This window comes from Mirounga leonina, unplaced genomic scaffold (genome assembly GCF_011800145.1).
Source record: "Mirounga leonina isolate KUSES-001 unplaced genomic scaffold, KU_Mleo_1.0 Mir_53, whole genome shotgun sequence".
NCBI lineage: Eukaryota > Metazoa > Chordata > Mammalia > Carnivora > Phocidae > Mirounga > Mirounga leonina.
In genome coordinates this window covers 69066510-69083555 of record NW_023270807.1, presented here as the reverse complement: position 1 = coordinate 69083555, position 17046 = coordinate 69066510, and the positions used below count along the sequence as shown (strand labels likewise).

General features: G+C 42.9%; 1 protein-coding gene across 2 annotated transcripts in view; it reads left to right on the top strand.

Annotated features, from left to right (window-relative positions):
- The window catches only part of HS3ST5 (heparan sulfate-glucosamine 3-sulfotransferase 5), a 161074-nt gene extending 150204 nt beyond the window's left edge, over window positions 1-10870 (top strand). For both annotated transcript variants that reach the window (XM_034990314.1, XM_034990313.1), the window contains 2 exons: window positions 5514-5652; window positions 9148-10870. In XM_034990314.1, the coding sequence (XP_034846205.1) occupies window positions 5546-5652; window positions 9148-10078 (1038 nt within the window). In that variant the 5' untranslated portion in view covers window positions 5514-5545 and the 3' untranslated portion in view covers window positions 10079-10870. The remainder of the gene's footprint in view (window positions 1-5513; window positions 5653-9147) is intronic.
- Window positions 10871-17046: the final 6176 nt, after the last annotated feature.

Genomic DNA, 17046 nt, shown 5'->3' with positions numbered 1-17046 from the left:
TGGAGGAGCTTTCTCCCCAGTTTAATACTATTTTTGGTAAACGTTGGATGGTGTGGCTTCTCTTTGGCTTATGTGCTCAGACCAAGAGCAGCAACTCCCAGCTTTTAAGAACCCCAACCTGGCAGATGCTCAAGCACTTCATGATGGTCTGGGAAACCAAAGAGGCGTCTTGAATGTTAAATCAACCACGTACCTTTGGTCTTCCCTGAACAGGGTTATTCAGGGGCTGCTAGGATACTGTCTCTTAGCATATAGTCTGAGACTGATTACAAAACAGAATGAGATTTCACTACCTGTGTCCTAGAGACACTTATTAGAAACTCCTGGCTTGGCCTCTTCGTTTCGGAAAAATTCCAAGTGATTTCCGCCTAACACAGTATTAACTTCTTGTCTTCGTTTTTGGTAATTCTTTGCTTTGCCATGCTTTGCCATCTCACTTTGAAGAGAGAATACAGTGTTAGGATTCTAATATCTAACAGTAGTTTCCATTAAAAGTTATTTATATTTAAAAAGGCTTATATTTTTCACAGTCTAACTATATTATTAATGAGAACTGCATTTATTTTAGTCTCTTCCTCTCGAAAATGCATTGCAAGAACAAATATATCAGCCTCCTGAAGCTTTTGTGATGCCTCATTTTTGTAACGTGCCCCAAATATCCAAAGTTCTATCCCAACTTGTCTTACTCAAGGCTCATGTCATAATAACCCTGTGAGATAGACTTTATTATCTTCATTGTACAGATGAGGATAGCAAAATCCAGAGAGTTTCCATTATAAAACCAAACCAAAATGTTACTCAGGGTCTTTGACTCCCAGTCCAGTGGTCTTTGCACTTCACCACGTACGACTCGTTCACACTAGCTGAGCCCTTGAATGAAAATTGTAGTTCTCCTCAGCATCCTGGTAGACATGAGGATGCTTTGGAGAGTGCCATGGGCCTGCCATAAGGAGAGGAGGCAGTGTGAACAAACGTGAGGAGAACCCCACTGGTGGGCCTATCTAAGCCATCTCCAACAGAAGCTGGACTGACAGTACCAGCTAACCCCACAGAGCAAAACCTCCATGGTGACCGTTGGACTCACCATGAAGGGAGGGTCTGTAGGTGGAGTATTGGAACTTTTGACAGTGAAAGATCCCCAGTGGCAGTGGAAAAAGTAGTGGCCTCATATTCAGTAAGGTTTCATAACCTACTGTTTACCAAATGGCACGTGCATCACAGCAGAAGTTCGATAGCTTTGTTGTGATATCTTCTAAATCTCGGCTGTTTCCTCCGCAGCCTTCATAGCCCTGGTCATTTTTCCCCTACATGCAAATGATCACCCTTCATTCCTGTAATTATCTACACAACGGACCTGACCCACTCCCACCCACTAATGGGCAGTATATTGGGATTTCCCCCCAAATTGCCCATCCACCAGGATCACCCTCTCCAGGAAGTTATTAACAGGATCCAGGAGTCTTGAAGGAGGAAATGCAGGAAAGCCATTCTGGGCCAGTGAGGAAACTGGTGGAAGCATAGAGATGAGAGTGAGGAGGTATGAGAAGCAGTAAAGCAGCTGACCAGAAGGGCACAGAGGCTGGTGTTGGGGAGTAACAAGAAGGGAGGCTGACTGTCCAAGCTGGGCCCTCGGAGGGAAGGGCCCATACTTTTCAAGAAGAGATCAGACTTGATCCAGCAAATAACCAAAAAACAGATGAGGGACAGAATATCTTGTATGAGGAAGAATAATCAGACTATACAGGCCATAGGAAATGCACAAGGAGAACATGCCCAAATGTTAAGAAATAAAGGAGGCATTAGGTGCCTCCACAACACAAGGCAAGAAGAAATTAAGGAGAAAGAGTTTACTGAACTTGGTGACTCAAGAAAAAAAAAAGAAAAGACAGTAGAAAATGACTATGACTAAGGTTTATGTGTCATTCACTACACAAAAACAAAAACAAAAACAAACCACGATGCAAGATTAATTTAGACCCATTAAATTGGAATCTCTGAAGGTGGTGGTAGGTGTGCATTTTCTAAAGTTTCTGCAAGCTCACAATAGAGAACCCCGAGCCTATGCAACAAGCAGAGAGATTCTGGGCTCACACCCTTCAGGTAGCTTTCTGTTCTGAGCCAGCGAGCGGGGTTAGCCCATAGCTGGGAGCTGTGGTGATTCCCACGCACGAAGGCAGCTGCTGGCACCAATCCAGCACTTGCAGCAATGGAGGGCCTCACCGCGCCCGTGACCACACAGACCGCAGGAACGCAGAGGCGGTCGGTCGGAGATGACTGTATTGGGCCATCAGCCCAAGAGGCCTTCCCTCCAGGAGCTGGGATGTGGCCCCGGCCTTACAGAGAGTGACCTATAGCTAGAGACAGACCAGGGCGCCAGTGAGCTGGGGAAAGTGGACAAAGCACTGTGCGGTAGAGTCTGAAGCAGCAGAGTGTGGGCCCTCCGTTTCGATGGTGGAGGAGGCCAGGTGACTTCCCCAGCCTCCCTCCAGGTTGCTCCTCTGTATGAGGCTGCTGACCCTCCCTAAGGCCATGGGACAAGCTCATTTACCTTGACTCTTTTTTTTTCTTTTTTTTTTTTTAAGATTTTATTTATTTGACAGAGAGAGAGAGACAGCGAGAGAGGGAACACAAGCAAGGGGAGTGGGAGAGGGAGAAGCAGGCTTCCCGCCGAGTGGGGAGCCCGATGCGGGGCTCCATCCCAGAACCCTGGGATCATGACCTGAGCCGAAGGCAGACGCTTAACGACTGAGCCACCCGGGCACCTCTACCTTGACTCTTCTCATCTGTCCCATTTGTAGCTGGCCCTCTTCAACTACATAATAGCTCTTGCTCTCTCACTCTGTGAATACACATGGAATTCATTCACATTAACAAAAGATGACATATAATCCCTATGTTAGCATCATATCAATAAATCTGTGTCGAGTGATGTTCCTCGTAGAAACCTTACTTCATTCTCACTGTGGGCCTACGGAGTAGGGAGGTCAGAGACTGTCCCCACTTTATAGATAGAGAAAGAGAGGCCCGGAGAATCTGGGCAGCCACGGCGAAGATCACAGAGCTACTAAGGCGACTGTGATTAGGGGACTTGAGCACAGCTTTCTTTTCTCCACCCTATTGCTGCAGTATTTGCATTTCAACAGGGACCAGAGCCCCGGACTTCGACATTAGACATTAACCTTGAGACACACAAAATGGATTCTTTCGGGGCAGCCCTGAATCACACAGCACAAGTTGCTGCCTTTGCCTTCACTTCACCTCTGTGCTCAGGCAAGTTAGAGAAAATGGCCTGAGCTTCGCTTTACCTGTTCATAAAGTGGAAATAATTTCCTAGGGTTTTCTGATAATTTCCTGAAATACCTCTTTTCCTTCTCTTCCCCATTTTACCTACACACAATGCGAGATGTGCTCAGTCAGAACCACAGGCTCACCCAGTGCCTGCAAAGACCCATTTCCTATTGCCTCCTCTCTGCTTTGGCTCCTAGCCTTTTCTCTGTCCCCCTCAATGCCTGTGTCCAGCCATGCCAGACTTCCTTCGCTTCTCAAACCAGCCAAGCCTTCTTCCCCCTCGGTATTTTTGTGCATGGGAGTTCCTCTGCCTGAAACCCACTCTGCCCTAGTCCTGTCCTCCTTGCTTCTCATCCTCAGCTGTCAGACCAAGTGTCACTCCTTCAGGAAGGACTAAATAGCTTCCTCCCGTTATTCTTTCTCACTGTATCCTGTAATTTTCCTTTGGTATTACAATTTGTAAGTATATGTGAATCCTATGTTTACTGGTTTAATATCTGTCTTCTCCACTAGACCACAGACCCCCAGTTGGCCACTGTCTCTTTAGCACCTGGTAGAGAATCTAGCATATAAGGCATGCTCCATAAATATTTGTTGACTGTGTGTTGGATTAATACTGCTCTGACCTCTCTCCTTTGGGATTTCTTCCTAAACCCTCCTCACCAGGTCATGTACTACATTCCACAGAAAAAGCATTCCCATGGAGCTCACATCCCTGACCGTTTCTTCATTTTTTTCCTCAACATTTATTTATACATTATTACTAGGTTGCATTCTCTGGTTGTTTTGCAATTACTTCTCCCCTTATTCGTTTTTCAAGGGCTAAAACTCTTTCAGTATCTTTTTTGGAATCCTCCATAAACCTAATAGAATAGCTGGAAATGTTCTTGGTGCTCAGTAATCTCTTGACAAGCAAATGAATAGACCAGTCGATCAGTCCTGGTATATCCCTTTCCACATAGCAAACATGGAAATACCATTGCAAGAAAACAATTTCTACCCATGGCCCACTGCTGGAGTCCCTCTTCTCGGGTTACTATTTTGAGTTTCAATAAGAAACAAACCATCTTAGGGCGCCTGGGTGGCTCAGTTGGTTAAGCGACTGCCTTCGGCTCAGGTCATGATCCTGGAGTCCTGGGATCGAGTCCCGCATCGGGCTCCCTGCTCGGTGGGGAGTCTGCTTCTCCCTCTGACCCTCCCCCCTCTCATGTGCTCTCTCTCATTCTCTCTCAAATAAATAAAATCTTTAAAAAAAAAAAAAAAGAAAGAAACAAACCATCTTATCTTGAAAGGGGATTGGATTTACTTTTAATAAGAAAGGCTGAATTGAAAGCTTGCATTTCCCCCCCAAATTTAATAATAGCACTAGTAAAGCCTTACACTCCTCAACCAGCCTTATTTCAGGAAAAAGAGTACAAAGCTTCCCGGCAAGCTTCTGTCGTGATAGAAGAATGAGACCCATATCACCAAATCTGTGTGAATTCATTGAGAGCCAGAAGGGGGTCACACAGCAGGGGAATCTAGTCCGAGCATGTCTCCAAACCTCAGTCAGTCCAATCCAGGACCGGGCAGAGGAGGCGAAGGGCGACATCAGGTTACTTGGAGCCATTGTCCTCCAACGTCTGAGGTCCTGATAGTTGCCACTGATGACCTCAGGGAGTAAAGAACTGGCTCTTGATCTCACCCCCTTCACAATTAGAACAGAACAAAACAAAACAAAAAAACAGGCAAGTAAAATATGTCATTGCTATGCCCCAAATGATCACTTACTGAAAAGGAACTTCTACATTTGTCTGGCTATTCTGGAGCAGAGCCTTCAGTTTATTATTTGCCCTACTGGCAAACCTCAGGTTACCCAGCTGCTCATTTTATCAGTGTTCTTTGAATGACTAACAGTAACAACAAATATACGTACGTACACACACAGGGTGTATATATATGTTATAATATATGCATTAGTTCACTCTGACAATTGCCCAGCAGGTTCTGTCTAGTTAGGAGCTTCCCCCTAGTTTAGTATTGGATCTTATAACATGGGCCAGGAAAAGGAAGGCAAGTTTGGGTAAATAGCTGTTACACCCTGAACATTGTCAAGGTCAGTATGGGATCTTTTCTCCATGAAGTATCACTTAATCACCTGTACTCCCCCTCTGTGGCTTTGTGACAAACCACAGAGCCTGTTAGAGACGCCTGCTGATGAGTCCCCTTCTCTCCCTGTCTCTCAGGCTGCAGAAGTCCCGAAGGTTGATGGAGGGCCATGCTATTCAAACAGCAGGCGTGGCTGAGACAGAAGCTCCTGGTGCTGGGAAGCCTTGCCGTTGGGAGTCTGCTGTATCTAGTCGCCAGAGTTGGGAGCTTGGATAGGTAGGTAATTCAACACATACTTATGCCTGTGTGACTTCAAGTGTCTCTTGATTTAAACTTCCTTAGGACATAATCCTAAACCTATCCATTTGTTTTCCTCTCTCAAAATTCCCAAGAAATGTGCTTTTCTGAAATATTGGTTTTGATTTATTGAGCCTTTAAAAGAAAGAGCTCCAAGTTGCTCAAACCAAGGTGTTCGTCAAGATCCATTTGTATTCTGTGTGCGTTGACATTTGTTTTCAGAGAAGGGATAAAGCCGTATATGTTAAAAATGTCCTTTACAAGAGCTCAGTGTGGTCTGTGTGCATCTGGTTGTCGACCTCTAGCCGTCGCAAAATAGTGATGCTGTATCTATTTATCTTCATTTCGAAATTTATGAGTGAGCAATGAATGTGCTACTGGGAGAGTTAAAATTATGTATGAGCCTGGAAAGGAGCTCATCAAGTTGGAATCCATTGCTTTGGAAAGATGGCTGCAGGCTTGGGGAGTTTTAACCATGTTAATTAAGTCTGGTTTCCAGGAGCTGAAAGGACCAGATGAGGAGGCTGTCACTCAGAGTAATTGCCCAGAAAACAATGGAAAAATCCAGGGAGAGGAAATTTATAGAACTAGCACTTGGCTCTAAATAAGCAAACTGTTGAGAGGTACTAACTAGACTTGCAAGAAGTCCCCCCAAATATCAGCTGGCTTCACATTGAGTACCTCTGGACTGTCCCACATTTGGTATGATTGGAAAAGACAAAGACGTTAATTTCTGAAATGAGAAGCTCCCTTCTTTGCCCTTTAAAATTAATTATTGCACCGGAAAGATGGAAATATGTTCTCTATGAATTCACTTCCCATTTTCCATGAAAATGCAGCCACACTTAAAATGAAAATATCTTCCTTAAAATTTCCCTTTTCTAATCTATAGGTCTTATCACTAGGTTATTTAACAAATAATATTGCAGTGGTTTTTATTTTCCTTCAGCCAGTGTCAGTTTCAACTAGTAAAGTGAACCCGTCTGATGCTTTTCAATTCAAAATTCCTAAGTGAACTTCCCACTCACTGGTTGCTAACTATGGGAAATGGTATAATCCAGAGCTTGTCACTGACTTCAAGTAGTTCTCTAAAGTGGTACTTAGTTATTAATGAAAAGCCTTGAGGCGGGCACCATTGTCCTGTTCCTGATGGAACTTTTATGTCAAGTTCTTCCCAATACCTTCAGTTAGCTTCCAATCATTTCCTTTTTATTGAGTGATTGATCCAGTGATCATTAACACAGTAGTTATTTAGTCAATGATTCTTTTCATTTTTAACTTGGTGTCTGGTCTCTGATGGGACAGCTTTTGGGCTTTCCCAAAACCTCTAATTTGAGAGTTTGAACAAAATTATGTCTGAAATTGACACACACTTACTTAGGCCTATCCTTTAGTAACTGAAGACCCTGCTCTCTGGGTGGGGGGCTGAGCTGTCCCCTCCGGTCCTAAGATTCCATGGGTTTTTTTTTTTCCATGTCTGAGGCCCATGCTCAGCATCTACTCTTCAGGAAATAGAAATAATATGTTTTCTCCTACCATGAGTTAGGAAGTCAAAAAGCAATTGTTCTGCAAGGTATGAGCTGCCAAGGTAGAAGGTAGAAAGAGGAAGGAAGGAAAGAAAGAACAGCCTTTCTAGAAGCAGGGAAATTCTTTCCTGCTCTAACAGGACAGAGATGGTCTGTTTCAGGCTCTCTTGGCCAGAGTTCTGCAAGAGAATTAAGTCCTTACAGAAAAGGATCGTTCTAGATGCATTGGAGAGAAGTCCATCCATTGCATTCAACAGATGCTGTAGTGAATTAGGGCTTAATTTTCAACCAGAACCCAAGAAGAGCTGAAAGATGAATTTGTGATATCCCCATCAATGTCACAATTAAAAATATCTTTGACTACGTATGTGTTACTACTTTTATATCTTCCACGTAGAGCTCTAGCATATAAATCTTATTAACAAATTTATAAAAACAAAATTCATGTTTCCCTAAAATATTAAATGTGAACCCCGTTATTTTTTATACTATTCCATATTTTCATGTTTTCCACAATGAGCATGAGTTGTTTCTAAAATCATAAAAAACACCACAAACAAATAATATATGAGTATAGTTTTCCATAAGCATTCTGATAGACGTTTAAACAGACAGGCAAACTCTTTCCCCTCAGTTCTGTAGAATGCCGTGGCATGACAAAGTTTCCCTCTTCCTTTAATTATAAACATTACAGAAGATGAGAATGGTACAATAGGGTCTCTTGGGAAAAGCAAGAGACAGCCTCATTGCCACAGAGAGGGGAACATAGACACGAAATAATTAGGATAGCTAGAAGCTTCAGTTGGAGGATTGGCTTAACAGCCATTTTGACTAATCTTACACCCTTTAGCAAGAAGGCTAAAATGCCTTTTCGGATAAACTTAGGGAAGTTAGAATGAATTTCAGTTAGGTTCCAGACTGTTACCCAAAAGGAAACTCCATATGCCACCCATAGACATTGGTCGAGCCAAATCAAGCAGTAACTCTAGTCTAATATCATTATGATTATTACCACGCCTTTCTCTCTGAAAAAAAACAGTGGTGGTGGTTCATTATTTAGGGCAATGCTGAAGTGGAAATCCTCCTTTCTGGCTCCATCCATTGCACGTCTTCCTTCCTATGCTTGAGTCCCTGATATCCCTGGGCTTGGCAGTGAGAACCCAAAGCTTCTGGCTCTGGCAAGGTCTGGTTGATTTCTGGTCCCAGGCGTGGGAGGTGATAGACAGCACTTGCTGATGGCGTTGGATTTGTTCCTACATTCAGCAAAGTAAAAACATAATCTCGACCTCTTTAGACAGAAAGAGAGAGAGAGAGGCAGAAGAAATAGAGTATTTGCCTAGCTGTCCCCAAGGCCAATGGCAGAAATTCTCATAGAACGAAAAGCTCAGCAAATGCCAAGATTGGATTTTTGCAGGTTGATGATACAACTAGTCACGGGCAGAGACTGGGACCTCTACTCAGATTAGATCTCAGAGATTTCTAAGCGCCACATGAGTGCTACTGAGCTGCAAGAACTACTACCCCACGAAACCCAAAAAACGTGGCCTCCTAGCCAGCCTTCGGCCTCCCAGCTGAAGATGGTCATCTTCTGCCTTTCGAGTTTTCTAAATGATGTTAACTGGTGAGCTGTTAAAAGGCTATTAGTATGGCTGGTGTCACTTGTCTGTCCTGTACTGCGAACATCAATGCACGCTGTAGTCAATTAAGCGCTTGGCGAATAAAAATTTTAAGGAGCCCTAATAAAAATAATCCCATCAATTATGTGTGCTCCATTTAATACAGGGTTGCTTAAAATAAAATTTCCCAAACATATGTTCATTATGGATTGCAGCAGGCTGGGAACCAGTGGTTTTATTTATGCATCTAAAGTCTTACTCCAACTAGGGAAGCAGAAAAATGACAAGTTAGTCGCCAGGAGCTTCTAAAAGCCGCTTTCTGTTGCTTTCAGGCTGCAGCCCATTTGCCCCATCGAAGGCCGATTTGGAGCCCGTGGCCAGGCCGAATTCCCTCTCCGCGCCCTGCAGTTTAAACGTGGCCTGCTGCACGAGTTCCGGAAGGGCAACGTTTCCAAGGATCAGGTTCGCCTTCATGACCTGGTCCAGCAGCTCCCCAAGGCCATTATCATTGGGGTGAGGAAAGGGGGCACCAGGGCCCTGCTTGAGATGCTGAACCTCCATCCAGCTGTGGTCAAAGCCTCTCAAGAAATCCACTTTTTTGACAATGATGAGAATTATGCCAAGGGCATTGAGTGGTACAGGAAAAAGATGCCTTTTTCCTACCCACAGCAAATCACAATTGAAAAGAGCCCAGCATATTTTATCACGGAGGAGGTTCCGGAAAGGATTTACAAGATGAACTCATCCATCAAGTTGTTGATCATTGTCAGGGAGCCAACCACAAGAGCTATTTCTGATTACACTCAGGTGCTAGAGGGGAAGGAGAGGAAGAATAAAACTTACTACAAGTTTGAGAAGCTGGCAATAGACCCTAATACCTGCGAAGTGAACACAAAATACAAGGCAGTAAGAACCAGCATCTACACCAAACATCTGGAAAGGTGGTTAAAATACTTTCCGATTGAGCAATTTCACATTGTCGATGGAGATCGCCTCATCACGGAACCTCTGCCAGAACTTCAGCTCGTGGAGAAGTTCCTAAATCTTCCCCCTAGGATAAGTCAGTACAATTTATATTTCAATGCTACCAGAGGGTTTTACTGCTTGCGATTTAACATTATCTTTAATAAGTGCCTGGCGGGCAGCAAGGGGCGCATTCATCCAGAGGTGGACCCCTCTGTCATTACCAAATTGCGCAAATTTTTTCACCCTTTCAATCAAAAATTTTACCAGATCACTGGGAGGACATTGAACTGGCCCTAAAATAATAAGTCATATAACACTATGTGTTGTGGCTGGAGACACACACTGTCTCCTCTAGATTAAAATATGCACTTTTCTTAGACACAACTATCCAAGTCATTTTTCCGTGTGTACTTGTACATACACAGTGTGTGACCAAATATAAGATCAATTCTTTTTCTATTGAAAAGTTACAAAAAAATAATTCGCTGTCCGAGTAGTTGCATCATTTAAGATATTTACAAAAAGAAAAGGTGGTGGTATTAGGGGAAAGTGACTTCAGCTATTCTCAAAGAGTTTAGTCTTCCTTTGAGTCAGAATTTGTCGCCCGCCATTTTCATAGAGTTTAAGCCAAAAGATGATGTGTGAAAACGTACCAATGGCTGTGAAGCTGCAGGAAGTAGAAGATGCAGTTATGCATTCTTTTCTAAGGGAAAGCTGGCTCTTTAATTCAGCTCCTGAATTGGTGCCGTGGAAACAGAAAATACTATTTTCTTATTATTCGAAAGAATGTCGTATCTCATAAAATTGACATTGTCCCGAAGTTCCTGTGGTGATTTTGCACTATTGTTTTCTCATATAGACCATGGTGTTACTTGTAGCATGTCAATCACACATTGGAAAGTTAAAGTCCTTTTACTTCCATGTTCTGTGTCAACAAAGAGAAATGTCATGTACATAATGTATATTGTTGTAAATACTGGTTTCACACTAAGTAATTCTATTTTGTAAACTGAATATGGCTATTTAATTTATTGTGAAAATTAAATTTATTGTGGTATTTAAAAATGGAATGGATTAAAATTACTCTCTGTGCAACCTTTTTTTTTTTTTTTTTTTTTACTCATTTTGTTTTACACACCCCCTGCTGGCTCCCCAAATCGAAGCTGTTTATGTGCATATGAGCGCGCTTGGAAAGAGGCGCTTCCCGGTTGGATTTCTGTACCCTTGTGAAAATGTTTTTATGAAGTGAGGTTGAGTATATTAAAAAAAAAAAAAAAAATCTCAGCCATCTGGAAATCTCGTAATAGAGCCACCTCAAAGAATACTAGTTTTTCTGCTACAACTTTGTAACAATTAATTTACATGCAGTTTCTGCTGTGTCAGGAGAGAGACAGAAATACTTTAACATAATCAAGGCATAGAAGAATCAGTTTTATTTGAACCTCTAATCAGAGTCAGACCAGTCGAGAAATTAAATAAAATAAGATTAGGAAACGTGTGTGGCCTCTGTACTGAAAGCGGCTGAGGCTTCAAAAATGAATACAAACTCCCAGAACTGCCTCTTTGAGATGAAAAAAAAAAAAAATCAGTCTGCTCAGAAATGATCAAATGCGTAGTGCTGCTATTACTAACATAAACATATGGCTCATATTTCCATCCAGAGAAATTAATGCTCAATTGGGTGAGTGCTGACATCAGATACACTGTATCAGGCTTAATATAATTCAGAAAACCGTGGAAAGAGGTGTCAACAGCAGCAACAAAAAGAGGGATTTTTCGCAGTCATGGCTGCCTATCCAGTAGAAAATGTTTGAGGGAGTTTTTTGCTCAACATCACACTGAGAGTGCCTAGAGAAATCAGCAAATGACAGTGGGTTCCCTTTTGATTGTAGTAAGTGTTGACTTTCCCCATGAGTTGTTTCTCCTGTCCAGTGATTTGATGGTGAACTTCTCCAAATAAATAGCCCTTTCCCCTCTGGTTCGGTATATATTCCTTCTCAAGTGACACAGCCTTAGTGATCATCTCTCCCGTTTCAGTTAGCAGCGATGCCGTTCTCTAAGCGTGGGATGGGCATGATGGCAGCACAGGGTGACAGGCCAGCTCCTCACCTATCGTGCAGTGACCCTGGAGAGAGTGTCTCGGGTCTAGATGCCAGTCCCTTCTCCCGTAAGCCGTGAATGAAATCAAACATAATGAATGTAGCATTAGGTTTCCTTGTGCCTCAACTGTCAGCCAGCCGTTAGAGTGAACTCTGAATACTGCGTCCAAGGTCATAATCACATGCTGTCATCAACTCTAGAGCACTATGCGGCTGATAGAGTTTTATACCAGTAACTGTGAAATTATGCCCCACTGGAATACGGATGTTTCCGAAAGTCAGCCTGGGTATTCCACCAATAAAACTGAAAAATGGCAGTCTTTTGCTAGACAACTGGAGAAGTTTTTCTAAAACAATGAATAGAAATTTATCAGTGATCATCTTTTATATTCTAAATTTTTCTTAAATTTTGCTCCTGCTTCCAACAATATAGATCTCGGAGTTTATTCAAAGATTCTGTTTGACTGATACTGACTTTTCTAATTGGTTATTTGGGGCTCAGGAAGCCAGTATTTTTTCATCAAGCTCGGAAAAAAAGCTCTGTGATTTCCAATAGTTCTGCTTCCTGAATAAGTTTGAGAATTGCTTTAACCTTGGAGCCTCCCCACAGGGACCTAAAGCAGAAGGCCTGGCCTGGGAGGATGCTTTGGAGGCAGGTTTCACCGCAGTGGGAAAAAAAAAAAAAAAAAGCCACGGCCACTGTTGATTGAGCAATGTAGAGAGAAGTAAAAATCCTATAACTTAATAGCGTACCTCCACTGGAGGTTTTAAACCTCCTTGTTTAGAAAAACGTGTCCTGTTGTCATCAAACAGGCAACAGATCTCTAGAGAAATCCTCAGCTCATTACGTTAGCTCTACCAGGGCTCTCTTGAATAAGTTATTCCTTTTACATTATGAAATCTCTGCATTCTTCCTGGAGGCTTGGTGGCACCATACGGCTTTGCGAAACAGTTCTAACTGCAAAGAGAAAAAAAAAATTTAAGCAATGGTGGAGTTGCTGCTGAACCAAAAAAGCTGAAATGACACCGGTGATTTTGGAAGCCAAGGAATGCTGATTATAATGTACACAAACAGGAACAAGAGTCCCGAGGGGTCGGAGAAAAAAGAGACCTACAAACCCAGAGACACACATCCCCAGTTCCAAGTCCATCCCCTACTCAACCTGAAATCACCTCACAGAAGACTTCAGTTGATGAAAGCCTCACTTTTCCTACTAACTTCACTGCCGTATAGGAAACATCTAAGACATTAGGGTCCTTACTCACGTATGAGAAAGCAAAGGCATGTGAACCATCATAATCACACCTGATCTTAGATTTGGCACCTTGCATGTGGAGGGACCGGCAAGAACCATCACTGATTGCCACTAAGGCTGACGGCCTCACGAGAGCACTGTTTGGGTGCCGCGCCTGGTAGAAGGGCCCTGCGAGGAGCGATACGTGGGACACGGGAGGCGTGTTGCTGCTAAGGGGAGGTAGGAACCCAGGACAAGGAAAGTCCAAATACCAGCCCCGCCAGTAAGCTTTTGCTTTCTCCAATTAGCAGTTAGCTAAATCGGATTGCCTTCATAAGCCTAATTTGAGAATTTTCTAGGGATGGAGAATTTCAAATGATCGTAAATAGTGTCTTCCTGCCGAAGTCTTTTGTACTTTTTGGCACACTCAGCAGCCATTCTCCACTCAGGAGAACAGTCTACAGTGTAAGCAAAAAAAGAAAACTTCACCAAAAACATTCCCCCTAAAAATGACTAGATATGGCAAAATCTTAGCAATTTGGGCTAACAAGGTGAAAATATAGAATATCTTCAAGCAAACTCATTGCAATTATTCCCAAGTGGATAAGGTGCAAAACTGTACTAACAATATACTGAAAAATACCTAACTGCATCTGCTTTATGAAATAAAAGCCTCTTTTTTTTTTTTTTTTAAGATTTTATTTATTTATTTGACAGAGAGAGACACAGCGAGAGAGGGAACACAAGCAGGGGGAGTGGGAGAGGGAGAAGCAGGCTTCCCGCGGAGCAGGGAGCCCGATGCGGGGCTCGATCCCAGGACCCTGTGATCATGACCTGAGCCGAAGGCAGACGCTTAACGACTGAGCCACCCAGGCGCCCCGAAATAAAAGCCTCTTAATTGGCATAATTTTTTTTTCCAAATTGGTGTTACTCAAGTATTTCAAAACAGTCTGTTCTCTTAAGCAGGTTCCTCAGGCCCCCTAGCATCTGTTTATCAATTTTCATAGGAAGCCTTTCCTTTAGAGCGAGGCCAAGGATGAAATTTAGGCCCAAACAGGATCATTCGGTAAGGTTCTAATGCAGGTGCCTTATTACACATGTTACAAATACAAATGCAAATGCACTTTCAAAGATTTCTTTCCAATTACATTGTATTGTACTCTTGAGGAATAAGAGTGCTATTTCATAATGATTCAGAACGGGGTGGGGAGTTGAAGAGGCAGAACTGAACGGACAGCAATAGGCGTTCCCATAGAAAGCCCCTGACTGGGAGCCCAAGAACAAGTGTCTCTTCTCCAAAGGCAGCTCGGTTGAGAAGAAATACTCCATCGGGCACAGCACGTAGGCAGCAGCAGGCTTGGTGCCTGATGGGCCAACTTCTCTCCCTTCGGAGTCTGTGAACCGCGTCTGTCTACCAGGGCTTGGGAGCTGTTGGTGAAAGGGCTATTGTTTCCAGACATACATGCCGCGCCCCCCCCCTTTAAAAGCAGTCCCCACCACGAGGGTCAGGGGTTCCCCGTAGATTGCTAACTCTACAAAGAGCCTCCACCGTTTCTGAATGCACAGAATTCGGCTTCACACGTCCTTTTCAGAGGGATGCAGCGTTGCTGGCTTTGACGACCGACGGTGGGAGCCATGAGCCAAGGAAGGTGGGCAGCCTGTAGAAGCTCCAGAAGGCAAGGAAATGGACTTCCCCTAGACCCTCCAGAAGGGAACACCTGTCAACACCTTAACTTTAGCCCAACGGAACTTGTGCTGGATTGCTAAACCTACAGAAATGTGAGAACAAGTTTGTATCGTTTTCAACCGCGGACCTGCGGTAATTTGGTACAGCGGCCGTGGAAAACAGCTCCAGGAAATACGGAGAAAGAGAGTGCTCGCCAGGTGCTGGCGTGTTTAATCAGCTGATGCTGATCATCTTCACAGGGTGATGGGGCAGCAGGCATCGGTCGCAAAGGGCCTTTCCAAACAAAGCAAGCGGAAGTCCTGAAGGACAGGGGTAGGTTCCCGAAGGCGAATGCAGGCAGAGTGACCCTTGAGGTGACACTTCCCTGGTGATAAAAACCAGAGCAATTCTCACTTCTTCTGGGACACTTCAAGGGGTAAAAAAAAAAAAAACAAAAACAGTTTAATGGTAACTTGTAGAGAAGTTTATGACAAGGTATAGATTATGTAACATTTTTTAATATCTTTAACATTAAGGTTTGTACGCTAAAAAGAGGAAATATTTCCGGTCTTTTTACAAGTCCATAGAATCTAGCCTTGATCCAGAATATCTGAAGTCTCCAAAGATCAGAGCCAGGAGAGTTGGTCTTTTTCAAATTGGTCCCAGGCCATATTGAGGTCCAAATGGCCTCAAAAATTGTTCTGTAAGGAAAACAGAGACCTGAGATTCTTTCTCCTGGGATTAATGAGATTCAGAGGCACTTATTGATCACCTAGGATGTTCCCAGGTTCTGAAACATCTAGCAAACCATTACTAAAGGTCACTAGAAAAAGCCAGCGTTAGAGGTGTGACCAGAATGCAGCCCTCCAGAATTCCAGCCCAGGGCTGCTTGTCAAGAAGTCTCTAAATGGTTCTCTTAATTATTTATGTCTGCCTACTTCCTAAAAGGATTTGAGGTGGTGATTTTCTAATTAAAATTTGTTTCTAATCTCTTTCTAATCTTGTTTTATTGGCTGCATTTCAACCCTCTTGTACTTAATCAACCTTGAATAGTAACATGTATTGAGTCTGTATAAAAATATGAATTAGCATTAAAATTAAAATGTACACACATTTAGTACACATGTAATATGTATGGGCATATCTGTATTTGTAAGCCTGTTGAAAGAAGCTAGTGATAATGGTTCATTATGGGACTAATCAAAACCATTCTTTTGTTAGCGATTACCTATCAAATTTGCACAGCTGCCTTTTAAAAATTCCATTCCAAAGGTGTCACAGTCCAGCCAAACAAAGTGAATATACGTAAAGAAAAGAAAAACTCAATAAATTAATATTTCACATCAACTGATCTGGAAACAAATACTTTGATAAAAGAATACAACTTGCCTGATTAAAGTGTCGATACCTCAAATATAAGGAGTTTTAATGGTAGAAAGACATATGTCTTGCTGATTCGAGGCGGGTGCTCACACAGGAGGTATTATTCATGCCACCACTCTGTGAATGTGCATGGACACACGTGTGCATGGGTGCGATTCTCAGCGATTCTGGAACAGTGTCTCATCCCCATGTGATTATCGCATTACTTTGGCTTGATCACCACCCTGAGTCTTCCTCCTGAACTGTATCAAGTTTCTCTGAAAGCACAATTAAATTTAAAGATAAATTTAAGAACAACATGTTTACTTGGCATTATTATCTGTAGCTGTTGTGTTTGAGGCACTAATGTAAAAATAGTGTGAAATTCGTAGGGACACAGACCCATGCCTCAAGCTCTGAGAACATGGAATTGATAATTCCCTCCGGGCTCCTGAAATGTCTTTGGGAACTCTATGCTAAAGGTTCAGACAGCACTAAAAACAAACGGTATTTGAGGTGAGTGGTCAGAATCACAAGGACAGAATGGGCCCCAGTGCTTTTCAACTGCAGCCCCATCACGGTAAAGACTACAAAGGGAGTAGACACCCACCGAGTGTTATCTGTATTTATACACACAGACTAACCAGCTGAATTCAGCCACACAAACCCACAGTGTGTTAAATTGGCCAAATTATTGGTGACTAGGGGATCATCTTCAAAAAAGTCACTTTAATCTTTTCAAGTTCTCCTTCAAACAATGTCTTTGAAATATTTAGAGAAATAACTTAAAAATTCATTATATGGGGCCCCCCGGGTGGCTGTCAGTTAAGTGTCTGCCTTTGGCTCAGGTCATGATCCCAGAGTCCTGGGATTGAGCCCCGCATCTGGCTCCCTGCTCAGTGC